Source organism: Corticium candelabrum, chromosome 6, assembly GCF_963422355.1.
Source record: "Corticium candelabrum chromosome 6, ooCorCand1.1, whole genome shotgun sequence".
In the NCBI taxonomy this organism is placed as follows: domain Eukaryota; kingdom Metazoa; phylum Porifera; class Homoscleromorpha; order Homosclerophorida; family Plakinidae; genus Corticium; species Corticium candelabrum.
In genome coordinates this window covers 1,783,161-1,809,817 of record NC_085090.1, presented here as the reverse complement: position 1 = coordinate 1,809,817, position 26,657 = coordinate 1,783,161, and the positions used below count along the sequence as shown (strand labels likewise).

General features: G+C 41.4%; 3 protein-coding genes and 2 long non-coding RNA genes across 7 annotated transcripts; 2 read left to right on the top strand and 3 right to left on the bottom strand.

Annotated features, from left to right (window-relative positions):
• Nucleotides 1–3,503: 3,503 nt before the first annotated feature.
• Nucleotides 3,504–11,793, bottom strand: LOC134181566 (uncharacterized). 3 transcript variants are annotated; one of them, XR_009970175.1, is made up of 7 exons: nt 9,423–11,793; nt 8,265–8,327; nt 5,196–5,268; nt 4,772–5,136; nt 4,536–4,713; nt 4,004–4,462; nt 3,504–3,903 (listed from the first exon to the last, which is right to left on the bottom strand). It is a non-coding gene; the product is annotated as an uncharacterized LOC134181566 (long non-coding RNA). The 3 variants fall into 3 exon arrangements; XR_009970176.1 differs by having other exon boundaries at nt 4,004–4,713; nt 9,423–9,657; nt 9,752–11,793; XR_009970174.1 differs by having other exon boundaries at nt 4,004–4,713.
• On the bottom strand, nt 6,138–7,797 carry LOC134181029 (uncharacterized). Its single transcript, XM_062648227.1, has 2 exons — nt 7,395–7,797; nt 6,138–7,345 (listed from the first exon to the last, which is right to left on the bottom strand). Exons 1-2 carry the CDS (start codon nt 7,795–7,797, stop codon nt 6,138–6,140), a joined length of 1,611 nt encoding a protein of 536 aa, XP_062504211.1.
• Nucleotides 11,794–12,283: 490 nt separating the features above from the next.
• On the top strand, nt 12,284–13,330 carry LOC134181452 (uncharacterized). The gene is made up of 2 exons (XM_062648728.1): nt 12,284–12,474; nt 12,562–13,330. Exons 1-2 carry the CDS (start codon nt 12,304–12,306, stop codon nt 13,141–13,143), a joined length of 753 nt encoding a protein of 250 aa, XP_062504712.1. The 5' UTR covers nt 12,284–12,303; the 3' UTR covers nt 13,144–13,330.
• A 9,094-nt stretch (nt 13,331–22,424) lies between these two features.
• On the bottom strand, nt 22,425–23,800 carry LOC134181279 (uncharacterized). Its single transcript, XR_009970117.1, has 2 exons — nt 23,705–23,800; nt 22,425–22,789 (listed from the first exon to the last, which is right to left on the bottom strand). It is a non-coding gene; the product is annotated as an uncharacterized LOC134181279 (long non-coding RNA).
• Nucleotides 23,801–23,848: 48 nt separating this feature from the next.
• LOC134181278 (uncharacterized) lies at nt 23,849–25,658 on the top strand. Its single transcript, XM_062648525.1, has 2 exons — nt 23,849–24,130; nt 25,199–25,658. The coding sequence occupies exons 1-2, from the start codon at nt 23,924–23,926 to the stop codon at nt 25,523–25,525; spliced, it is 534 nt and encodes a 177-aa protein (XP_062504509.1). The 5' UTR covers nt 23,849–23,923; the 3' UTR covers nt 25,526–25,658.
• Nucleotides 25,659–26,657: the final 999 nt, after the last annotated feature.

Here is a 26,657-nt window from a genome sequence, read left to right as displayed (position 1 = left end):
TCCTGCGAGTCTCCTGTTTCTGCCTGGAACAAACATCGCCGATACCTATCTTAATTAAAATGAATGACTGGCCAAACAGTTGTGCTTGGCATTACCGGGATACCACGCCTTTACAGGATGCGACACTATATACCAATGCGTTCGTTGACAAAGGGAAGGCAAACTCCCGCAGATTTTACGCGCAACGAGTCTTCGAGCGTTTCTATGCAACTGGTACGAAAACGTTCGCATGTGAAATAGACAAATTACTAACGGCATGCAGGCCGACGGTACGTTCGTGCTACGTACGTATGTATATAGCTATACTGTGGCGACAGTATCAATGACGCTCGGTATTCTTGTGGAAAGTCTGTTGATCAAGTCAAATTCCTCCAACGCAAGACGCTCTTGAGTTGCACATTCGCCGAGCAAATGATATATGGCGATGCGCACTTGCATCTCAACCGAATATTCCACCTCCTCATGCAAAATCATGGCTGCGTGGATTCCAAATGATGAAACGAGTTCATGCAGAACTATGAAACTACCTGCTCCACTCGACGTAGAAATTACTAATGTGTTGTAGCTGCAAAACGAGATGCAACTCCAGTCTTTGTTCTTGTCGTAGAACCGATATACGGTGTGATGTTTGCCAGTGCGATCACTGTGAAATAGACAGATTCACCGGTTGTTCGAGCTAAACAAGATGTACAGGATTACTATTTTTAGTATTCTAATTAGAATAAAGTAGACGTCGTAGGGACAATTAATGGTTAGTACCTAGATAAACTTAATCAATTAACAAGAAAGAACGAGTGTCTAGGCACAAGCAGAGGCAAAAAAAGTTAACAAGATTGCTATATATACAAAAAATGGTTAGTAAATTTCTATTATTATTAGCGACGTCACCCGCACTAATCGACAGGCTCAGGGCTATGGCGCGTGATCTGTGTCTTAATTCCGTCGGCTGGGCTGCGCTAGCTCGTCGGCTGGGCGGAAATATCATGTTACCACAACTAATATGCATCTCAGCCCATGCGTCAAGTGTGTCATATTTCCGTCGGCTGGGCTGCGATATGATATTACTCGTCCTATCTCATGGGCGTAAATTGTGTCAAATTCTCGTCGGCTGGGTTAGCCTATTATGCCGGTTCGCTCGTCGGCTGGGCTAGCCTGAATTGCTGCACTCATTGGCTGGGTTATCCTAGCTAGCATGTTCCACTTGCCATTTGATATCTCAGCCCAGCCGACAAGTGCGTCAACTGTACATGTGTCCTCGGCTTTCGAAGTGAGATGGCCGTTGACAATATGGGAACTGCCCTCAGAAACAGGGAATGGGTTCCGATGACGCATGCGTACGATATGTCAGGTGTTGCAGATGGACTCACGACTGCTACTTGCGGCTAGATCGACTTCAAGTGCAAGTGCTTGTTACTCAAATTATGAAGTTGCTTGATAAAGCTTTCTAGCTGGCTGGTCTAGCGTGGTTCTCAACTTTTGGTAAGTGGCCATACGTCTTGGTGGGCATCATTTAATTAATTAACGCGGGAGGCCCTGATAAACAAAAGTTGTGTTTTGTGTTGAGAAATTACAGTATGCATAGAATTTGTGGAACATTACAATGCAATTTACTGCACCTGTTAGTACAGTATGTGCTAATGGTAGTTGTTTAATTAACTTAATTAAATTATTCTCTTTGTGAACATGGTTTACAAGTTTTGTCATTGTTTTGTGCATGGGTGTAAATACTAAAGCTATCTATTGTGGGACGGATGGGTAAATCTATGTGCACATGTGTTGCTATCATGACATGTTGAGTTACATGCTAATTCCCATACTAATTAACTACGTAATTTATGTTTTGTAAATCTATTGTCGGTCCCATTCCAAGTTTTCTAATGACGAATTGTAGGCTTGTTATTGGGACACTAAAGCAATGTACCCAATATAATGCAGTGAAGAAACCTTTACAATGGAAACTTAATTGGCATCAAACTATACACTATTACGTTAATACTGGTTTCATTGTTTGCTATAGCTACAGTTGATATAGTAGACATTATGTTGCTGTAGGTTGCTCTCATGCAGAGGCATTCATGATCAGCTTGTTGCACTCGAACACTAGAGATTGTTTACTTTGGAACTCAATTAATTTGGAACTCAATCTTTGCTATTTCCAATTTTAGTGACCCTATTTGATCTAAGGGTATGGTGCTAAAGGTACTGATATAACACAATGTTAATTGGCAGTATGGTGTTATTGTTATACTCTAATAGAAATTTTGTACATGTATTTACATGTGTACACTGCAGTACACTGTACACCAACCTAGCTGGCTTTTGAGCATGCAATGGCAAGCAGCTAGGATGTTTTGTCTAAGACACTTACTACGTACTTATTATGTGTAGTTAGTCTGTATGGCAGTATCCTTTTTCTGATGTCAAAGAAGAGAATCTTAATTTTAATAATGATGGTTATGAGCTTGCTATGTGTAAATGAACTTTGTTTTACAAGCCTAATACTATATCATCATACTTTTAAATTGCTAGTTTTCAAGCTCATACGTTTGGTACTTAATTTTCGTCGTCTTTGCTACATCTTTTGTTGTTGTATATCAGAACTGTTCTCTATTTATGTGGCAAAATTGGTTTAATTGTCACATTAGGATAAACCTATTTCATCAATTCAGTAAAAGATTACAATTTCATTATAACAGGAAATCAACCTTTGTTGCATGACCAGCTAGTAAGTGTTGTTAATTTTTGATTACCATCTGTAATGCAAACAGTGCATCACAAATATCTAATTTTAGTGTACTTTATACAAATTTTAAAATTATATGGAATTGACTACTTAATTTATGCCATTTTTTCTAAATTGTATACAGTTTATTAATTAAATTTTATTTACCAGTGGTAACTGCACAGGGGCAGAGAATTTTTTAGAGCAAGGGGGCAGGTGCTACTTCCAGGTGTACATGTTAGTTAGACATAGCCTTGGCCTGCCAGACCCGTGTGGTGCCCATTGGATGTCAATCCCCTTTCATTCAGCCTTGATTTGGTTCAACACACACAATTTGAAGACTGTGTAACAACTACCTGTTGTCATTGAACAAATTTACACACTTCTTGATTTCACTCACCTATAGACCATGGAAGCAAAGTGCTATGTTCGTTTCTATACTCCAGTAATAATTAATGTTAATTGTAGTTTATGCAAACCTACAAGCGGTAATTAATGTTGCAATCTAGTCTACAATACTAAATTAGGTACGTGTAGCAGCAGCTGTGGTAAACAATTGTTAACTGCTGTGAATAGACGGGCAAATTAGATAGTAATATAGGAACTAGTTTAATTGACTATGGGGAAGTACCTTAATCGAACGGAATTTTTGGTAAAAGCAGAAACAGTTTTTGCTACTACTGTACTAAGGAGATGATCTGTCTGCTTGCCAGGTACCATTTTAGCTGGTGCAATGTCACAATCTGCAGCTGTATACAGTAATTCAAATTGACCTTGAAGCAATGTCAGGATTTTACCATTTTATTACAACTTTTACAACACGATTCGAACAAGTAAACTGCAACATGGAATCTTACATTAACAAACCCTCTCGTTATAACTTGTGTAGATGTTTTAAACTAGCATGCAATGGAAACAAGAGTTCAAGAAAGCAACAGAAAATGCAAATTTACTAGATTACTCCAAAGCCAGTTGCCTGCATATCTGAAACAGCATTCATATTTGCCAATTCTTGGTTGGCAACTTGTCTTGGCAGCTCTAAAATCATAGCACATGTTGCTGTTTGGGAAACACGGATCTTGTGCTAGACACTGTGATTGTGTCTGGTTGATGAAATCCCATCACTGGAATCTCACTGCAACCCGTGCAGAACTGCAGCAGTGTCCTCAGGTTTGTGCTATCTAGAAACATCAGTGTCAAAAAAACTTCTTTCTTGTAGTGCAATTTTTAATTGATTCATTGACAAGTATTTGTGTAATATGTGTAGAAAGCCTTGATTACCTGAATGGTGGCCGTAGTGCACAAATAGTCTTTTATTTTTGGCGGGAGAGTTGACTCATAGACATAGGTCACTAGATTCAGGAACAGTCCACTTGTTAATGGCGTGCTTGCTGAAGCAGTAAGCAGAGGTCTAATTTTGTCAGGATGCCGTCTGGCAAGATCCATTAGAGGGCCAAGACCAACAGATCTAACTCAGCTTTTCTGGATAACACAATTTCATGGAGAAGGATTTTCAACACCACGTGAGCTTTGTTAGTTGCAGTCTCTTTGTGTATTTATATGTATCAATGGCTGGGGCCAAGCAAGAGAATCCAGGCCCCCTTGTAATACAGAAGCTGCAATCATCTGTCTTTCAACTTCGTAGAGTGCTCCCATCAGGGCATCCATATAGTGCATTGGCAGGTATCGGACAAGACGTCGTTCAAAGAGTCAAACACTTTTTGTTGGACTAACCAGACACTTCAAAAGCAGCAAAAAATTCACGCTTAATAGGTCCTCCACCATCTACAGCAGGCTCATCCTCAAATCTAACCTGTAGTTCTCGGTTGTAGTGGAAATCACCTCCATTAATTAAAGAACGCGATTGCATCAGGAAGTACTTCATTTCGTGAGACAGTCAGTCTCGTTCGAGGCAGTCCAGAATTGGTGTCAGGTCCTACAGTTGCAAGAAGCTTATTAATGGTCATGCTCTGCTGTGGTCTTGTGGTGTCCTACATTCGAAATATAGTGCTACAATAGATATATGCAGGCAGACAAATGCAAGCAAACCTGATCATAATCACAGGGTTCAGGCATTGTCAAATCAATGGCATCTGAATTTTTATAAGACTGGACCTAGACACAGTATACCAGCAATGATTACAAAATGCTACATACTAGGCAGAAACTCAAGTGAAGGAGAGCATGAACCAGTAGAACTACATCTTCTACCTACAAATAAAATTTCTGTTGGTACCATATGTTTAGTATCACTAAAATTGCAGACAAAGAGTGCCTCAGTATAGTTGTCCAGTAACAACAGTAATGCAGCCATCTCAGCATCCATTTCACATTGACGTATACTTTTTGGAGAGTATCAATTGAATGGTCAGAGAACACTTGCATGAGTTGTAGTAATGGTTCTGAATGGCTCTCTTCAAACAAAAAGAAGTATTATATCGGACTCCCATCTTATGGTTTCATTGACTTCTACCTTTACTACTTCCACTCCCTGGAAAACGAGATGTTTTTGCAAATTCAGCTGGCTTGTATTCATTAGTAGAATCCTGTGTACAAAATTTATCTTTTATTAGTAACTTTAGCCGTATGATTTATGCAGATATAATTAGTCATGCAGTTGGTGCAATGACATTAATTACTTAGTAACTTAATTATTTAGATAATGGCATTTGTGACAAAAAAGTTAATTGCAATACAGTATTGGCATTTGCTGTAATTTACTGCATTAATTTACTTCAAGAAGAATCAGAACATGTACATACACTTTTTTCAGCACAGTTCTCTGATTCCAACGTATATTTAAACAGCAAGGTGCTGCCGACATTTCGGCTGTTGTACTACAGCCATCTTCAGGGCAAATATTCAAATACTAGTAAATACAATGGAGTAGTTGTGATGTCATAAATACAAGTAACCAATAGTTGACCAGAACTATCTACACTAAGATGTACAATTATGATGAAACTTGGACTAGTGATATGTTGTTGTAGTCTTCATGAGACTTGCCCAACATCTTGATAGTTCCATTCCCTCATCCCTATTGATAAGTAGATGTTGTTGGTTAAGTTGAATGTGTAATGCCTCTTTCATCCTAAGTTGTAATGTAGTAGATGCATGCGCTAGAATTCGTGTACCATCCCAATCCATATTACATGTTTGATTCAACCATGTGTGTTCAGCGACTGCTGATTTCTCATTTTTCATTTTTCTGCAAAGCTCCTTATGTTCCTTTAGTCTTGTTGCTAATCTCCTTTTTGTCTCACCAATATATGTCTTTCCACAGGCACATGGTATTTGATAAATGAGATGTGATTGATGTTCTTTAGGTATGGGATGTTTAACTTTGCATAACATATTCCGAAGATTCCTGCCTGACTTAAAATGATACCCAAATATTATATCCTTTGCATATGTATCAAATATCCTCGCTCAATCCTGAGATGTAGAGTAGAACTATAGATGCACAGAAGGTATCTGGAGTAGAAGTTGAAAGAGATGAAGATTGATGTGAAGGATGTAGAGTTGAATGAATAAAGTTGGCGGGGTATCCATTGTGCTGTAATAGAAGATGATGCTGTTCTTGTTTCAAGTCTATGGGGGATATGGTGACATTCTTGGCTCTATCATATAGACAACGTATAAGTCCTTTCTTAACATGATCTGGATGGTGGGAGTTAAATTTGAGGTACCGGTCGGTATGAGTAGATTTTCTATATACAGTGATGTTGAGGTGACCATCATCCTTTCTAGATAATAATGTGTCAAGGAAAGGGAGGGAACCATTTGTCTCTAACTCCATACTGAATTTAATTGAAGGACGAATACTATTGAGATGTTGTAGAAAACTATTGACTTGTGATTTCTTCATAATACAAAAAATGTCATCCACATATCTTTTCCATAGACGAGGTACATAAGGGGCTGAGGTGAGGCCTACGTGCTCAAAATATTCCATAAATAAGTTAGCGACGATAGGTGATACTGGTGATCCCATAGCTGTCCCTTCTTTCTGTTGGTAGAATAGATCCTTGTAGCTAAAATAGGTAGGTGTGAGGCATGTATTGAGTAATAATATGACGTCGTCTGGGCATAGAGATGTTCTCTCCTGAAGACTGTCGTCCTGTTGTAAGATAGATTTAATAACATGTGAAGCTTCATCAATAGCTACATTAGTGAAAAGAGAAGAAATATCAAAACTAACCAAGACTTCATCACGATCAATAATGAAATCCTTCATTGATAGTACAACATTCCTCGAGTTCTTTATATGATGAGTAGTTTGGCCAGCCAATGGAGAGATGATGGAAGAGATATACTTGGAGAGTTCATAGGAAGGTGAGTTGATACAGGATACGATGGGTCTAAGTGGTGTGGAGGGTTTGTGGATCTTGGGAAGTCCGTAGATACGTGGAGGTTGACATCCAGAAGGTCGTAGTCTGTAGTAAAGTTGTTTAGAAAACACTCCTCGCTTCTCATACGGTTTGAGTATTCGACTAAGTTTGTCTTCTTGAGTTGCCGTTGGATCTTTCTGTAGTTGTTTGTATGTTAGTGTGGCAATAAGATTTTCTAATTTGGACTCATGATCTGTCTTCGATAATAGCACGGTAGCGTTTCCTTTGTCAGCTGGTAAAATGAGCACATCTTGGAGGTCTCAGTTCTCTTATAGCTTTGCTTTGTTCTTTTGATAAGTTCTGTTTCGGTGGTTTCTTCTGTTTTATGGTGGAACATACTCGTCCTCTTAGTTCGTTTGCTGCTTCTGTTGGTAACTTCAATGCCCCACTTTCTATTGCCTCCATGATGTCACTTACAGGAACTTTTGTTGGTGCTGGCACAAAGTTTAGTCCAAGTTGGAGAACTTCTTTCTGAGATGTTGTTAGTTGGTGGTCAGACATATTAGCAATCCATCGAGCTTTGTCAGTTCTACTCTGTGTTTGTTTAGATTTGTAAAGCATGTCCGACTTCTTGCGGTGTGATTCCTTTGATTTTAGAAAAGTTTGTTCTGCTTCCTCTTTGCTAATTGATGATATCATGTCAAAGTTCACACTGTCCAATACTGATAGCAATCTTCTCTCCATGTCCCTTATCTTAGTGTAGATATAGTTCTGGTCAACTATTGGTTACTTGTATTTATGACATCACAACTACTCCATTGTATTTACTAGTATTTGAATATTTGCCCTGAAGATGGCTGTAGTACAACAGCCGAAACGTCAGCAGCACCTTGCTGTTTAAATATATGTTGGAATCAAAGAACTGTGCTGAAATTTGATCATGCCAACGGAGAACCTCTCACTGAAACAATATCTACATACACTGTTTGTAATGTACGTAGCAATATGAATTATCACTGAGAATTTCAATGCTCTGTAGATTACAGTATGTTCCTGGCTATTGCTAGAACATGGGAATCTTAAACTTATGAATTCATCAAGTAAGCAACCTCTAAACAGAATTAATTAAGTTTACAACGTAGTAGTACTTATTCTAAAGAAAACTCAAAGCTACATGTGGTGTATAGATGTGTCACTATGTACATACTTACAGAGAGTTGCTCATCTTTTTCATGACCTTTCACATAAATTCTCTGCACTTTCGTTGGCCTTTCCTGAAATGCAGAAAATTTTAAACTTGTCAATTGGGCTGCTCTATGTTAGACTAATTGAGTGCTAGCTCAGATCCAAGACCAATATAATTGCCGAGCGTAGCGAGGCTTCTAATCCGGATCGCACAACAGAAAGGGGCGTGGTCCTATATGGCTCTCCATCGCGCTCTTGGTGTGTGTGTGTGTGTGTGTGTGTGTGTGTGTGTGTGTGTGTGTGTGTGTGTCTGTGTGTGTGTCTGTGTGTGTGTCTGTCTGTGTGTGTGTGTGTGTGTGTGTGTGTGTGTGTGTGTGTGTGTGTGTGTGTGTGTGTGTGTGTGTGTGTGTGTGTGTGTGTGTGTGTGTGTGTGTGTGTGTGTGTGTGTACACAAATCTCAATTTCTCCTCCCCACGACCGCGTTTCATGATAGGACCTACCTTAAAAATCGTTTCCGTGTCCGACTACAGATGAATCTAAGTACGATTCGTTTAAGTGAGCAAACAGCGACGAAAAAGCTTCATGAACTTCCGTCACCCCATCCTTTTGTATTGTAGCTAGGGATTGTGTGTACTTGACAACCAAGAAACACCTTGAGGAGTTGAATGCCACCTACAGTCAACTATTTACACGTCCCATACTACAATCAATCCTTTACTACACTGTGTTGCATCTAACACTGTTGATAGTCAATGTTTGCCGATATCAATTTCTATGTCAGTAAATACCATACCACTGTCGTTACAACGGAACTGAGTGCATACCTAGACTGTACATTTCAATTGTCTTGATCACGATCGCAAAACGACGACTACCTATACAGGTCTATAGACATAATCTAAACTACTAGGAAGTTTGCATGTTTACTTCCATGACAGCTAGGGTTTCAACAAATACGTATTGTTTGTGAATTGACTGTTTGACTGTCTGTTAGTCTATACATTGCTTCTATGTTATCAACACATTCAAATACCTAGCAGCTACAAAGTGTATTATGCAAATACATTACAGTTGTTTGCAAAGTGACAGTCGTCTGTCTGTCTCTCTATCTATGTGTTTGTCTAGCTGTTTGCCTGCCTCTATATTTAAGTCTCCTATAGTAAACACAATCTAACGAGACATACCTTTGATAAGTATTCTAGCACACTTGAACTGTTACTTTTCTCTGCCTGGTGTTTCCAAAAGTTTTCTGCTGTTTTCTTTTCTTGCAGCGGTTTATCTCTTGAAGTGTACCTGAGGGTAGGAGTTGTTTTTATGACATTCATTTCTAATGTGGTCCCTGAGAGCAGACATTGGAATTTCCAGGCTGCAATCCGGACACTTCATATTGGGCTGCAAATCTGAATTAGTAATGTCATCCTATTCACAAGGCAAATACCGATATCAGTCATATATTGTAGCAATGGATTGAAGTATCGATTAACAACCAGGCATGTCTAGTTTAGCATCTTACTTCAAGTAATTGACGCAGAGACAGGGACTTAATTGGTAATAGGTCGTAAATAAATGTTGGCTTGATCAACCATAGCTTTGAGATTTCTTGCCGAGAGGTCATGACTTTGCAAGAGTTCAAGTCGACGTTGAGGATTGAGTTTCATCAGCGGCGTCGCGTGGGCGCAAAAAGCGGTGGGGCTGACTCGCTGATGAGACTTCGGCTCCGGTCTTTGATATTAAAATTTTTGAAACGCCCCCGAAAAGTGGTGGGGCTTCGGCCCCTCTAGCCCCTATTACGCGACGCCCCTGTCTCATCATCTCATACCCAGTGCGTTCCAGTGCAGGGTAGGTGTCAAGAACGGCGTTGTGTTCTAGACTGTCATCTGTCTGACCAATGCTTACTCTTCTTTCACCGACGCGTCCCCTGGAAAGTTTCATCTTTTCCTCAAATGAAGGGGGTGTATTGCGCTGATGATCAGCCAAGCAAACGAATGTAAAAGTCCAAACCTGGCGATTACTAGTAATTGATGTTTGATGAGAGAGGATTTTTCGTGTGCTTGCCTCTTCTCTACTTCCTGCTCCAAACTTTCTGTGCTGGCCGGTTTTCCTGTGTTTGTCGTGTCCACATAGACGACGTTGTTCTGCAGCTACGGACATCGACCTGTACCCGACTGGACTCTTGATCAGTTTGACTGGAATTCCTTTGCTCGTTCGTTCCTCTAAGCCGGTTTGCTCTTGTTGGCTTTCTTCTGCCCTTTCAAGGTGTTCCATTGCATCATGCAGAATTCTTTTGGCAGCTGATATTTCAGATTCTCGACTTGACATCTTCGAATAGATAGAGAGCTCAAGGTCACTCTTGACGACTAATTCTAGCAAACTACTGAAGTCTTGAAAGGTTTCTGATTATATAGAGAGTTGACGTCTACAATGTACTAAGGAGGTGAAAGTTGGCGTTGTGACATCATTTAGGACATGCAATATTAGTTAAAGAGTTGCAGACTTTCTCTTAAGGTATGCGATCGGACATACAGTATTCGGTGGAGATCCGACTCGCCGTTCCGGAGATATTCGCGCTCGAGTGGAAGCGGGTTTCATCGGCAGGAAATCTCGTCGACCGATCGTCGCGGAAGTTTCACTTCGTCGTTTTGGGCGTGCGCGGGCGGAGATCGGACGCGGGGAGGCGGAGATACGGGTGGCCATGCATACTGTACTAACAGACAGACAGACAGACAGACGGCTCTCCTATTTAGATATAGAAAAATATATTGACGTCTAGAATGCGAGCAGTCAATGCTAGCGACACATCTCTATTACATCCGGGACACTGACTATTGGCTTTCCTATTTAATTAATTAAGTTTCTTGACACTTTTGAGTGCCTAGCGATGTTTGTAGGTCGAAGTTAGTTGTGTAAGAAATGAACTCTGTGTGCGATCGAGAGATACGTCTAGGGTAGCGCGCGCCAAGATTCGCGATTAAGGAAACAGGAGAACCTGGTTGCAATCATTTCTTTCAGTGGTGATAGGCTATGTTCAAAGGAGCTACTTAACTGTATTTTCGCTTCTTTCTCTGACCCTATATCTTTTGATCTTTTGCAGACAGGGACTGAAGTTTACGTGGGCGTGGCGGTACCGCACGTACTTTCTTCATTTTCTCTAGATCTGCCCAGTTTTCAAGTGGCAACACAGTGACAATCTGCTTGACAAAGTAAACTCTTAGAAATTGTGATGGTAGTAGAAATTTGCCGGACGTGGGAGTGCAACGTGATTTGTAGCTTTTGGGGCATGGGCCCAATGCACGTACTACAAGAGTATTAAAATGAGGTCGCATAATTGTTTATGTGTAGAAACATACTGAAGTGATGTTGTTTGTCTATAGAATGGGCATATCATAGAATTACACTAGAAATTTTCATGTGGTGGTAAACCCCCTTGGCGAATAAAACGCGTCTGTGAATCGATCAATCATTGAAAGTTCGAGGCTGATCGCAGCGAGTCTGAAAGCGTGACTTCCTTGTCGCCACTAACCGGTATGACCTACTCCATAATAAACAAGAGTCAGATTTCAAACGCTAAATGAGGTCTCAAGTGACAACGATGCTGCGCTTGAAGAGCTTCCATTGCTCATTACCCAGGGACAACTATTATTCTCCCACGTGGCGGTTTCCATCTTACGCATGCCGCTGCATGGAACAGTCTGGTTGACGCTGGTTCGTTACGTCAGCTCTAACAACACCGTGAGAACACTAAATTCTTGTCACAACACTGAGAGACGGCCCATTTCTGCGAGCTCGATACCGAGAAGAAATCACGTTCTTCCTAGATCTATCGTTTAATTTAATTAATTAATATATTTGGAAGATGCAATAATTACTGTAATACGAAATAGTCAGCTGTTTAGATGAGTAGAGAGTGAATCTAGACAAGTACAGTACTAAACACATTCAACAATCCAACAGTTAATTAGTAATATGGGCGTTTCGGAGTCACTTATCATCATTACGTAGAGGTGACAAGCACTAAAGCCCGTGACCGAATCCGGGGCGTCAGTCCTACGTTGTTCCAAGAGCACTATGTCAAGTCATGAGTCTATAGTAAAGCTACTCGAGCGTAGCCGAAAGTTGAGACAGAGAACGGACGCCATGGTGGCAGATCGGAGAATGCAATCCCTCCAACCGCAAGGGGATGTGCCACCACGCCACCAACGGCTAGACAACATACTGGCCGAGATCAGAACTGAAGTGGTTAGGATACATACGTCTCAGTTTGTTACTTAGAGCCTAGCTAGTACGTTTTTTGATCAATTCGTTTCCTGCTACGTGTGAATATAGAAAGACCTGCAAAAAGAAGACGCATCTCTTATGCTACAGATGCAAAGACTCTATACAGACATGAGAAAGGTATCAGATGAGTTGTCAAGAGAACCAAGTCTAGAAAGCGTTACCGATCTGGAACGAGACAGGGAAGGTCAGACAGACAGATACCTACCAAGTGCGTCGCCTTCCTTTCAGCTCGACCGACCGATCATTCGAATAGATGACGAAGAACATCCTGTCTACGGTCGTTTGCATCGACGGAGGTCAATGTCGACAGGCAACTTATCTGTCTTTTCAAGCCCTCTCAGCATGTCGACAACGACTTCCGACGACAGCTCGGAAGTACATGAAGATAATACGCCCGATGATGATCTATGCATGTGCGCCGAATGCGAAGAAAAGCGACAAGAAACGTTGTGTCTACCGCCCGCTCCTGTAAGACCCCGTGCTCTGAGTGCTGAACCTGTCAGTAGAAGACTGTCTCCCATACGACGGCTACTGAAGGCCGCCAGATCTACGACTTCTTTGAGTCGCAAAGTGAAACGTAGGCATTCTAGCCTTGCTACGGACGATTGCGTCGATCCGATCTACGTGTGAGTCGGTTTATCTTACAAATTACGCAGAACCTGCGTGGAGGGACAGAATATGGTGAAAGCTGCCACCCTAGCAGGTGCAGATGTCATATATATTTTGAATAATTCATAATTTAGATTCTATTAGTAGCACAGTGTTTCTCTTCCTAGTAATTGACTAGACAGGAATTGCAAATTGTCACAATGTAAAAATTGTCTTCATAAATCATAAATAATCAACGTTTCGTTCCTCCATTACGCTCCTCCAGTAATTTGGCCCAAGGACAGATAATAGTACAACTAGAAGTCCTGTAGTGTCTGTGAGAAATGCATCCTTACTGTCCTATCCAATTAGTATACCGCTGACGGAGAGTATTTACAACACAACTCAGTTGTTTGTCCTCTAATCTACTACATTACAAAGCTAATTCTCCTACGACTACTGTACGCTCATGAAAGTGATGACATGCAAACTCCGTCCAGTTCTTGCAACTCGAAGAATGCATGCTATAAATAGAATTCCAGTTACTAAAGGGGCTATTGCAGTTACTCTCCAGGCAGGGTATGAGGACATCACATCTTGACTCCCCTCCCCTCTTGGAAATTACTACCTAAGCACAGACTCCCCCTTTTCCTCAGAATTTAATGCTAAGCGCAGACCTCCTCTCCCTCTCAGAACGTACAGCATAGGTGCAGGCAGACTCTTCCTCTCCTCAGAAAGTTTTTACTTTGAGTGCCCTAAATAGACTGTCGTGTGCGCTTGCAATCTGGTATCCAAGGCTGCAAACATTAGTAACCGTGATCATAAGTTGCCCTCAGATTGCAGGGTTTGTTGCTCTAAACTGCTAGCTGTGGTTTATACATTATGGTCTTTCCTGATCAATAAATGTGATCATTGAGCAGTGATCTATGTATAACTGTATGTTGAGTAATACCAGTGACCAGGTGCAGGATACAGAGACAATTAGTGGAACTAAAATTTGGTCTGCGTCTTGGTGTAGATGCTGCTTGAATAAGGATCACATACTTACTTTTCTGTTGAAACTTATTGTGGCCGCATGAAATGATTGTAGGATTCTAATTCCTTTACTGATGTCTGCTGTAGTGCTGGAAATCCTATGGCTGCTGCTAATTGCAGAGATTGATAAGATTTTTTGAAAAATCTTTGTCTGGAAGGCTCCATTGCTTTGACTATATTCACACATGCAACAGGTGAAGCGATCACTGAGCCGAGTCTACTGTTCAGCTAAAGGTTACCAGTGAAATTCTCTGCTGATTGTCTAGAACTTCATACATACATATATATATATATATATATATATATATATATATATATATATATATATATATATATAACTATATTAAAAGAATCCATGTCATAGCTAAACAACGCTAACTTATCTACTATCAATTTAGCATTGTACTGCCAAAGCTTACATGACAACTGTTCGTGTAAATTACATAAAGTTCTACATATATATATATATATATATATATATATATATATATATATATATATATATATATGAGCTCCAATGCCCGGCTTCGCCCGGGTAATAGTCTAATCACACAAATTATTGATTTGCAGACACTGTTTGCTATTAATGACAGACAGACAGACAGACAGGACAGACAGACAAACAAACAGACAGACAGGTCACCTTTATAGGTAAAGATTATAGCAGAAAGTATCTAAAATGCGTTTGATGATTGGAGAGGCAGAGGGGGTGTAGCCAGGTCACGTACAGTTTGTATAGAGAGATCTTTGTAGATTTCCAAACTCTCTGCTGTGTAGTGTTGGCTATCATCCCTGAGCAAAACAAGTTCCAATCACAGCACAAACCAATTACACTACCTCATGCCCTTGTCAGCGCAACCCGAGCCAGTCCGTCTCTTCGGAGGCATTGTAAAAACAACGAAAAATGTCGCGTATACACTTGCAATCGTATCGTTTAGTAGCAGCCAGACAGAATTCTCATTCATAGTTAGATCCCGTTCAATTGCCGTTTCGAAAAATCTCGTTGATTGGATTAGCAATTGGTTGAAGCCATTTCGACTTGGACGTTGCTGCCGTTGCGAGGAACAGGTGTATCGAACTTGGCATCTATTCGACACGTGTCCAGTTTCAAAAAATCCCGTTGATTGGATTATTGATCCTGTTGAAGCCATTTCGACAGTCCCGTTGCGGAGAACAGGTGTATCCAACCTGGCATCTATAATTTCGACGTGAATCCCGTAACGTGCAAGTCACGTGCAATACTTACCCGGAGGATCCGTTCCCCGTATATAACGAATGCCGACTCTCGCCATTTCGACAGTCCCGTTGAACGTCGTCTCTTCGAAGACGTTGCTGGCGCTTCGGGGAACAGGTGCGTTAAACACGGCAGCTCTTTGACGGTCGTAGACTAGCAAACGACTGTGGGCGTATTTTTTCAAGACCCGGATATCAGCAAAATATCTTCCGTTTCCCAGCGTCGCCCGCAATAAACGACACGATCGGCGCCTACCGTCCGACGTCAGGAACTGGGAGTCTAAATTCGGTGGAGATACGATGCGTCGTTCCAGAGATATTCGCGCGCGAGCGGAAGCGAGTTCGATCGGCAGGAAATCGCGTCGTCGTGGGAGAAGTCAGGAAGACGACCACAGTCTCACTTTCGACGTGAATGAGTTCGGCGAGCTCGACTGAAATTCGGCTGAGATTAGAATCGCGGTTTTTGAGAAAAGCTTCAACAGACGGACACACACACACAGACAGACAGACACCTCTCCTTTATATATTGTTATATATATATATATTGTTGATATATATATATATATATATATATATATATATATATATATATATATATATATATATATTGTTGGACTCCTGCTAGTCTGGATACTATTAAAACTATTGCGTCTAAAGTAGTGACTGCGACTAGTATTCCTTTTACACAAGCGTATTCGAATTTAATGCAATAATTTTCTGTTAATTTGTGGAAATTTAATGCTCGTACGATACAAAGTAGATTAATGTTAGATGCTGATGTAATTGCTTGGGATTTGCCGGTTTTGTTTGTTAGTAGTTTGTTATAAATAATATATATATATATATATATATATATATATAGACACTGGGTGGAACACCTTTGGTGGAGGAGTGTCAGGTATTTGAATTTTGCTATAGCCAGTGGCGTAGGAAGCGTAGCGGCATGGCCGCCCCACTTTTCAAAAAGTGGCTTTCCGCCAGCTGCTCATTGCCTGTAACTTCCGTTGTTAGTTGCGCCGATTAAATAAGTAATATATTTTAGCATAAAATGCGAGCAAACTTAACGTGTGCTAGATTGCTCGCTGTACGTACAGCGCACAGGCACGTCCGTTATATGCACGTGATCACCGTTATATCCACGTGGACAACCCGGACACGTGTAGATGTCGAGCGGCAACGCATGCGCACTCGCTTCAGTTTTAGTAGGCGCGGTTTCTTTGGACTACAGTGAAAGGATCAACTGGATAAGTGATAAGTAGGGCTGCAGGGCCTTAGGAGCTGCGGGTCGGTGCGACCAGAGGCTGCATGTGTGTACCACCAGGATCACACCTCCGTATGGTAGCGCACGCTAAATGATCACTCCTTCTAACGCGCATTAGGCCGCACCACTTTTTAATTGCTTCCTACGCCACTGATAACTGTGTACTTGGTGGAGTGTCAACTACCTTTGACATGATATTTGCAGAACTAAATATAGGTACTAGGGTGCAACATCATTAATTAATTGGTGGAGTATCCGATATTTGACATTGATATTTGACATTCCACCAAAGGTGTTTCACCTGTATAGTTGCTCCAATGATTTTCTTATCAGATAATATTCCGCTGCTAAAGTTGCAGTTTTTATGATGGGATGTGTTATTGTAGCTAGGAGCCTCTTGCATGAAGTTGATCAGCCTAGATATGTTATGTCGTTCAGATATCTAGACTGCGAGCTCCTATTTATCTAGCCGATAGCTAACGTAGTAGGGACTTCCGCACAGCTACATGTTCGTTCTTTTCGTTGTACTCGATCGTGTTGGAGCCATTGGGTGGTGATCTACGTGGAAAGTGTTTAATTAGTTAAGGCAATCGTTATAAAGCTATTAAATTTGAGTAGATCTACCGCGGTGTGAGGCTCTAATAAGTGATCGAACACGTACGATCTCCAACGGCAGACTACTCTTTACCAAAGTAAGTCCTTTACTACTCTATCTCTAGGTGAATGTGCAGTAAGTGTGCGAGAGGTTTTCTTTATCGGAGAGCAAGAGATTGCGTGGCCAAATTTCTAATCAAGAGAACGTATACTGGATTCATTTGGCAGTAAGGTTAAGGAGCTTCGTGACCCAGTGCATCACCTGTGTCATATTTTGCTGGAAATGATGTAAACTATCTAATGATAAAATTTGATGTATCTCAGTGGCGGATGTAGGGAGGGGCGTACCGACGCGCGCTGCCCCGTCTGGAGTTGTAGCGCGGGTCGTAGGAATCCAAGGCCGCCAAGTTTTGCGCATGCACGAACATAAAAACTTCCATTCTCAACTTCTTCAAGGCCATAATTTAACGGTGCACCTTGTCCTCTTGAAGAGACTCCTCAGTCTGTTCGTGACTCTGACCAAGAGCAAATTGGTGAGTTCCGGTGTTCTTCCTTGGCTTCTGATGCCGGAAGCATTTCTGGTGACGTTGCCGAAATAGGGCAAAAAGAACAAGTTGGATCCATTACTGTCAACACAACGTGTGAAGAAGGAGAGGCTGTTTGCGTTGAACGGCATCTGCTGGGTACGTAGTAGCTACTACTACTAAGTACTGCATGTAGCCCAGTCATATGAGTGAGTCAGAGCTGTGCGTAGAGTTAGCCTCGAAGGTCCAGACTCTTTAGGTTTGAACTTTAGGACATCACTATTATTTCTTGCAGACAACGACATTTACAGAGCTTAGAAATGTCTGTGAATTTCGGTTGGCAAAACCCTAACTAATGCTCAAAAGTTCTCCATCATATACAGAGCAGAGTTCTGGCTTCAGACTGCATTTTGTCATCAAGAGCGTACGTGGATAAACGTTGCAAAGGCGGGGAAACCGTTCGACGTCTGAATCGTTCGTGGTTTACTGGTTTTCCTTTCATTGCGTATTCCCAGTACTGCCAAAGTATTTTTGCGTGGCATGTGTGTTCTTTCCTTGCCAACCGCAGAATCCTGGTGCCACAAGAGCTGACACACTAACTGTAAAGCCGCTAACTGATTGGAAAGATGGCAAAGAAATGCTCAGTAAGCATGCGTGCTGGCTTACAGTATCATTTGTGCTCAGAGGCCAAGCTGTCAGAGTTTCTCAGAGTATACCGTACACGTAGTCATCGCTCTAATCATATGCTGACAACCGAATCGTAGAAAGTAGTCCAGAAAAACCGTGCTGTGCTTCTGTCAATTATTCGATGTATTGAATTACGCGCTCGGCAAGGCATCGCCCTCAAGGGTCATAGAGAAGACTCGATGACATTCGACTTCAATCAAATGGTTCCTCTTGCCATGTGCTAACGATCACCCCCAACGCATGCTGCCCGAGTAATCCGGTTACGTAAAACAGAAAAGTTGTCTTTGTGACGTCACACTTCCAAAACCAGGTGTGCGCCCCTCCGTCTGAGAAATCCTGGATCCGCCACTGTAGCTCTAGGTGTACATGTTGGTCAGTAAGTTAGGATACTTTCTAGCTACTAGTAGTCTAGGTCTTGCTAGTATGTTCTGCCCAGTCAGTAGAATCTTTTACGGCACTCTGATCATGAGCGTTCTTTCTAGCGTACACCCGTCATGAATAACTTTTCCATGCACGTATCGAATACCTATTCGAGTAGGAGGGTATACTTCCTCGATTTTAGCTAGACTACGTGCACGTGGAGATCCCATAGGGGGCGGGATGCACTACACGTACCATAGCGGGCAGTGACTCTATAATCATAAGGCCCTGCCCAACCATGTGGTTTCTCTATACGCTGCGCGTTTGGGAACAAGTTGAAACTACTAGATGGAAGTGGCTAATGAGATTGTGGTTGCAACACCGGTGCATGGTCCTTACTTCTATTAGCTAAGTAAAGGATCAGGAAGTGCACTCTCAGGGGATGAGTGTGACATCTGGTTTGGAAAAATAGAATACTCTAGATATCTTTCTATGATTTCCACTAACATGCGATTACTCCCTAGATCACTGTGCCTGACGAAAACTGCTCACTTGTGACAGTGGATGTGTAGTGACGTAATTTATTAGATATTAGATAATAATATATTTTGTTTCATACCACTACAGGTGCAGTGGTCTAGGCCAGACAAGATACATACACTAACAAGTAAAAATAGATAGTTATAGAAGAATATACGTAGAAGAATAAACAAACGTAAAGTAAGGTTTAATCCAGCTCTTGAAGTCCATGTAGGACAACACCATGATTCTTGTCCTTGTCTCATTGTCCACTGATCGCCACAGATTACCTTGAGTATTCAGAATAAACCCGCTCACTAATTCATTATTACAATAATTGAACTGCTCATAATTGCCTGATACAATTATGATAGCGTGATAATGTGTACTCTTAGCCACTTATATAGCCTTCTCATATGCATATATCGTACTAAATTTTAGCTAAATTGCCCGGCTTCGCCCAGGTTCATTCAATTATTGTGTCTAAAATTTTAGATACAGTTAGATGTTCTAGGTAATTAGCAGCGAGTATTTCACGGTACAATTCTATTCCGTATGCCGCTCGTCAGCTTTGGCTAGTGACAGCTGACTCAAGTTGACGTCAATTTAGTTCTAATCTAGAAAACTTACAAGAAAGAAATGAAGTGCTCCTCGAAATGCGCTTATACGTAGTAAACGTCTGTCGTCTCTTGAACTCTAAACGAAGCCATTTAATTAAGTAATCCGTAGTGGCGTCAATTTACGGAATTAGCAGCCCCTGACGCAATTCTCATAAAGTTAATTAATTTATTAAACGTTTTATGCAAATTTATGTTGTTGCATTTTTACTTCGTTCTGAAAATTAGCAGCCAGACAGAATTCTCATTCATAGTTATATCCTGTTCAATTAAATCTCGTTGTGGGAAATTAGCAAGAATTGAGTATCTCAATGTATGCAAATTTATATGTTCCTGCATGAGTATCCCGTTCTCGTCTTGAAGTGTATAAGCTCTGAAGAACTACCAGCCTGACAGAATTCTTATGAAGAATTTCGTTCAGAGTTCTATCCCGGTCAATCCCGTTCTGATTATTGTAGAGCTAGTATCCCGTTGAAGATAAAGAAAATGTAACGGAGTGTCCCGTTTCCTTGATTGGAATACTAGCGATTGGTTGAAGCCATCTAGACTCGGACGCCGCGTCACTTCGAAGACGTTGCTGCCGTTGCGAGAAACAGGTGTATCGAACCTGGCATCTATTCGACACGATTCCCGTTAGGAAATATATCCGAGCAGCAGAACTGGAAGTTACGTGCAGTACTCACCCGGATAATCCGTTCCCCGTATATAACGAACTCACGAGTTGTACCGACTCTCGTTATTTCGACAGTCCCGCTGAGCGTCGTCACTTCGAAGACGTTGTTGGCGTTGCGGGGAACGTGTGTATCAAACGCGGCAGCTCTTTGACGGGCGTAGACGGGCAAACGACTATAGGCGTTTTTTCAAGACCCGGATATGAGCAAAAATATCTTCTCTTTCCCGACGTCGCCCGCAATAAACGACACGCTCCGCGCGTACCGTCCGACGTCGGGAACGGGCAGCTTAAATTCGGTGCAGATCCGATACGCCGTTACGGAGATATTCGCGAGACGGGTTGGAGGCGGGTTCCGTCGGGAGGAAATCACGTCGTCACGGGAGAAGTCCGGAAGACGACGACACCTTCACTTCGACCGTTATGGATTCGGCGTGCGCGAGCCAAATTCGGCGGTGATCTGACTCGCCGTCCTGGAGATCCTCTCGTACATACGAAACCACACACAGACACAGACAGACAGACAGACAGCTTTCCTCTAGTTATATATACTATATATACTGCTCTCCTGTTTACCAGGAAGCTTGAAACCCGGATAAACGAAAATCCAGGGTTTCGAACGATCTAAAGTTCACTTTTCTGTGACGTAGGATAAGCGAGATACAGCAGATTTACGATGTAAAAAGTGAACTCGAACAGAGAGTAGTCGTGGATAATGGTTGGCATGGATTGAAGGCAACCACTAATGATTTTTAGGTTGTTATTGTACTTAGCTAGAGGTGAGATCTATGGCATAGTCCATTTTTTAGGATGTAAACTTGACATCATTTATGTTTTTACAATTAGCAATAAAGATCTAGGTTAAAGAGATCTCCCGGTGCCTGACCATTTGTCATATCTCTAAACCTTAAGTTTGAAGCAACATGAATGCTAATCTTACAAGTGAGGGTATATCTCATTCAGAATCCATTGATTTCCACACTCGGTGGCTAGCAGCTAGCTGCGGTTGCAACGTGGACTTCGCTATACATACTGTACAGCATGGTGTCACTCTCCCTCATGCTTTTTGTCTGCATATTAATTTAAAATAGTAAGGCTCAGTTAATTAATAGTAGAATCGCACCACTGACAATAAGTAACTAGATAACCCCTAGCCCTGACTCTAACCCTAACTCTAATTTTAACTCTTATAACCCTACACCTACACGTACACTGTGGTGTGATTGTGCCATTGTGGTCTCTTATATATATATATATATATATATATATATATATATATATATAAGTTAACGCTCTTTCAAAACTTCTTCACTTTTACCATATTTGCTTGACAATTGGAAGAGTTTCTTTGTGAGGGAGTATTCCACAGTATCTGGTGGAATACTAATTGCGTGGTGATTGTGGAGTGACAAACTTTATTTGTGGACATGCGAAGACGAATGGCGTGACTTGAGAAAACCCTTTTCCCCTCGCGCGCGCGTGTGTGTGTGTGTGTGTGTGTGTGTGTGTGTGTGTGTGTGTGTGTGTGTGTGTAGGTGTGTGTGTGTGTGTGTGTGTGTGTGTGTGTGTGTGTGCGTGTGTGTGTAGGTGTGTGTGTGTGTAGGTGTGTGTGTGTGTGTGTGTGTGTAGGTGTGTGTGTGTGTGTGTGTGTGTGTGTGTGTGTGTGTGTGTGTGTGTGTGTGTGTGTGTGTGTGTGTGTGTGTGTGTGTGTGATTTATTGTAATAAAGTAAGAGCAGTAGCGTTGCGTAAACATTTGTATGCGTAAGCATTTGTATGTAATACACCACTGATGTTTTTTTCTATTACCTAGACGCATAGACTATTGTGAATAAACCAGACTATAATTAGTTGCCTTCACGTACCTGCAAACCAAGGAATCGAGCGCTACTTGCAACTGATCTAGGCTAACTAGCAATACCGCACAAGTACATGGTATCACTACCAGAAATACCATGCATATGTCAGTCATAGTGAAAACATTCTTGAAGAAGGCAATTTAATGAGATCAGCTCGGAAACAAGTTGAGAGTTGTCTAGCTAGAGAAAACCCTGACTCTATACTGTATAGCACATTGTATTACAGCCTGTCAGTACTTAATTATTAACGGACTGGACTGTTATATGGATTAATTCTGAAAACTCTGTGTGCTTGATCTCCCAAACCACCTCCAGATCTGCTCCAGCTGCACTAAAATAGACAAATATAACATGTAAACTAGCAATAAAGATAGCTAGACTAAAGACTATTATTGCTTTAAGTGTCATATGTAGAACATATAAACATGATTAGTACAGTAAACAAAGTCAGTTTCAAGTGGTGTCTACTCTACTGGTGCATGGTGACATTGCCATATTAGATGGCTTGAGTCAATAATTATTGCAAACCATCTAGACCAATGTATACATTGCTTCTGTGTCATCTTACAAAGCATGTCGTTAACTACACATTGGAGCTTAGAGTGGTTTCTATTATACCTCCGAGTAGAAACATGTTCAAGAAAGACAAATCCTTTCAACTTGGCATCCAATTACCGTATTGTCACAATTAAAGGCCGTGCTTATAGATCTATTATTTGAATGTTTTGAACACATATTAATTAACTAAATAGATATTTCAAATAAGAACATTATGTGATTGTTCTCCAGCCCCATCCAAGTCCTAAAAGGAATGGTTTCAATAATATTAATACATAAGCAATATTAGAAAATAGACTAAAATTATTTAAATTGCAAGCCACCTCAAAAAAGTACTCATATGATTTTTTTGTAGTAAAGTATCTAGATTGCCTTACTCTTCATGTGCTATGTTTGCTGCAACGTTAATTAAACTAGACTTATAGCATTGTCAATTTGTCAAACCAGTCATCAGACATCTCTATTTGAAATATTGAATATTGAGGTAGACATCATATATCACTAGGAACTAAGTGATAGCATAGCTAGTACACTCCCACACACACTGTACTAGTAAAGGCTTCAAGAGTGAGTACAGCAGCAGTAGAAAAAACAAACGTAATATGTTGTCTGTCTGTACAGATCTGGCTGGTCAGACTGGTTGCGTTGACTGGCTCGAGTCTTAGTATTTGGACACAACTCCGATCACCTGGCAATCACGCTCCCCGTCGTGGGCTCCCCGCTTACCCTTGTCTAGAACAAATCACAGTTTGATCACCTAGCTCCGCCTACCTAACGAGATACACTGATTGGCTACAGATACTAGCACCACCAGCCGACAGACAAAGTATGCACCGCCTGCACACCTACAAACCTCAACACCTGGACGTCACGACGCACGGCCGTCATAGTGTGTTCTGCAATCGGCATGTCAACTTCCAGTACTCCAGAAGTGCTTGCCAAAAGTCGCGCTCTGCGAGCAGAAGCCGCCTGGGTAGCAGACCACACCACTCCTTGCAACTCAGCAGCGACAGCAAGGCATCGAGAAATGAGAAGAAATCACCGTCTTCTTTTGGAAGAAGTGCAAAGACGACACGACGTCACAGTATCTCTGTCTTGGATCAGAAACGCTCTGGTAAGTCGAACGATTTGCTTGCGTCTACATAGCTAGATCTATCTAGGAAGTTCACGGGGATATGTACACAGCTGATTTTCTACGCTGGGCTCTAGGCAGAACGAAATTCGGACATCCCCAAAAACACACACCTAGATTACGCGCCATTCAAATCTGCTAGATCCCGTCTTCAACTGCAAGCTACTAGCAGGTGCATGTGGATCTCTAGGCATGAAACACTCCCAAACTCACAACCAAGTCGATTGTCGCTTTCCCGAATCCAATCAAACACATCTAACAAGTCAGGTAATCTCATTAACTCCTTCAGAGCTGACCCTACTTCGCGGAACCGCCTTCTACAATTTTCTAACTTTGTGGTCGTGATGAGAACTTTCAACGCCCATTCTGTGGTGCATGCACGTGCCGAGCAGAACACCTGCGTGACGCCAACGGCACAACAGTGTACCATCCTAGGATCTATCAGCAATTTCCTTCGCACGCACGACTTTCGCTAACCAAATTGACGCTGGCGTGTCTCGAAAGAGCGACAGTTTGGTATGTACGTATACGGATTCTTACTACTTCAGAACGCCCTCTTTCGAGACGAACACGCCCACGTCGTAGGAACTCGGGTTTCCGCGTAACACCGCTTGCAACCATTCGATTGTGCAATGCAGATTTCGCACACAACCAACGGTACGTTTATTTATAGAACATGTAGCCAGCCAATGTGTGCATGCCGTCTACTACTAGCCATTAATGAGTCATATTTATAAATACACGTACTAGTAATGAAAGACTCTGAATCATGAATTCACAATGGACACTCAGGCAGGCGTGTGGGCCTCATGTGACTACATGATTGCACCATACATGTACAGTCCACCTACCCTCTAGCAATATTCTTGTTTCATACCAAAATATTGTTATAGATTTTTTACTGTTGATTTGGTTTTACTGAAATCTATCTTTACAGGTAGTATCGTTATAGGGGTTCTTGTTACAAGGATAGGTCTACTGTATGTTATTCAGTAACATTCATTTTTCAGAATTACATTACATTAAATCGTTGTTCTTCTTAAATAATAGGCTGACATTAAAGAAAAAGACTGTGACATCTGTCATAATCTGGAGTGTATGATTGATGCAATTCAAGGAGTTAGCTATGTCAAAGATCCAACTCCAGGAACCCGTGTAACATCCAATACAACCAGAACGCTCAATTCTTGTGCAAAGTCACGTGTTTCAGAGTTAGAAGAAACAGAAGACTATGGATCTTGTTCTTCAACAGAAATGTCACCACAACCTTCTCACAGTTCAAGCATCAATACACCATCAATCGAAAAAGACATAAAGAAATCACTAACACTAACGTTCAGTGATGATGATGATGATGACTTGGGAGTATTTGTATAGAATAAAGAGGCCATACATAATAGGATGAACAGAAGTATTAATTAACCAAGAACTATAGTCTGGTACAGACTTACCTCAATTCATGCAGTACATGTAGATTATCTAATCGATTATTTTCCATTTTTCCAAACCACTGACTGAGTTTTGTTACATTACAAGTGATTACTGCGGTAAGAAAAATGCCAGTTAAAATCATTAAAATATTAGTTTTTTACATGAGCTTGACTAAAGATTTTTTACGTTGCGTATTCAGCTTGCATAGCAGTAACGTTGAAGCAAGCTTTGATCAAACTACAGATGCAGTATACCCATCTAATTGCTTGGCAATGCAAACGTCTAGTTGTAGACCACATGAAATTTACAAGTTACAACAAAGTCCGTTCTCATAGGTGAACGTGATGTACGTACATATAATATGCCAAATATTATAATTTTTGGAGTCTAGCTATGGCCAATGCTAGTCTCGCGTAGCCAGACCATCTCCGCCTACATTCTTCCGGCCAGAAGGCTATGGTCACTATATATATGGGTCATCGTGAAAACGAGCTACAAGTGGAAGAAAACGAGGAGCTCGAATAGTCGACAGTGCAAAACTTGCTGCGCGCAGACGTCCTGGGTACACGAGGCTACTTGCCGCGCATTCCCCAACCTGGATTCCTATGCCACTGCTAGATATCCGCGAGACGTCTGAAGTTATAATTTCAGCTATGAGCTATAGGAAATGGGCTTTGTCGAGTCAGGTGAAGGAGACTTATCAAACAACGAACTCAAAAAGCTGGATGGCAGGACCGTACCGCGGTACCGAGCCACATACGGGGAAACGGCAGGGGCGGGAAGACTGGAGATGCAATCAGTGCGCAAACCTATGATTATCTTGTACTTCTACTGCGCAGTGTTAAGAAGAATTCAGTCGGTACAGTACCTACCGGTCTAGTCATCTGCGTCAAGAAATAATAATAATCAGTAGTGAGTCGGTAGTGATTTTTGTGTTGATATACAGTTTTTAGACTACCTGGCTATTGTGTCTCTAGGAATAGGAATTGGTGTTAATAAATAAGACTATATTTGACAAAGCTGCTAGTATGAACTTTTTGCTGTTCAAATATTGTAATGTAGTCATCATACATGATTT

Excerpts from the sequence above, each read along its gene's own strand:
- LOC134181029 (XM_062648227.1), bottom strand. The coding sequence starts at position 7,797 with ATGGAGAGAAGATTGCTATCAGTATTGGACAGTGTGAACTTTGACATG. Across the intron at positions 7,346-7,394 it reads GAACTTATCAAAAGAACAAA|CTGACAAAGGAAACGCTACC; the intron begins GCAAAGCTATAA and ends TCATTTTACCAG.
- LOC134181452 (XM_062648728.1), top strand. The coding sequence starts at position 12,304 with ATGTCAAGTCATGAGTCTATAGTAAAGCTACTCGAGCGTAGCCGAAAG. Across the intron at positions 12,475-12,561 it reads CCGAGATCAGAACTGAAGTG|AAAGACCTGCAAAAAGAAGA; the intron begins GTTAGGATACAT and ends GTGTGAATATAG.
- LOC134181278 (XM_062648525.1), top strand. The coding sequence starts at position 23,924 with ATGTCAACTTCCAGTACTCCAGAAGTGCTTGCCAAAAGTCGCGCTCTG. Across the intron at positions 24,131-25,198 it reads CTTGGATCAGAAACGCTCTG|GCTGACATTAAAGAAAAAGA; the intron begins GTAAGTCGAACG and ends CTTAAATAATAG.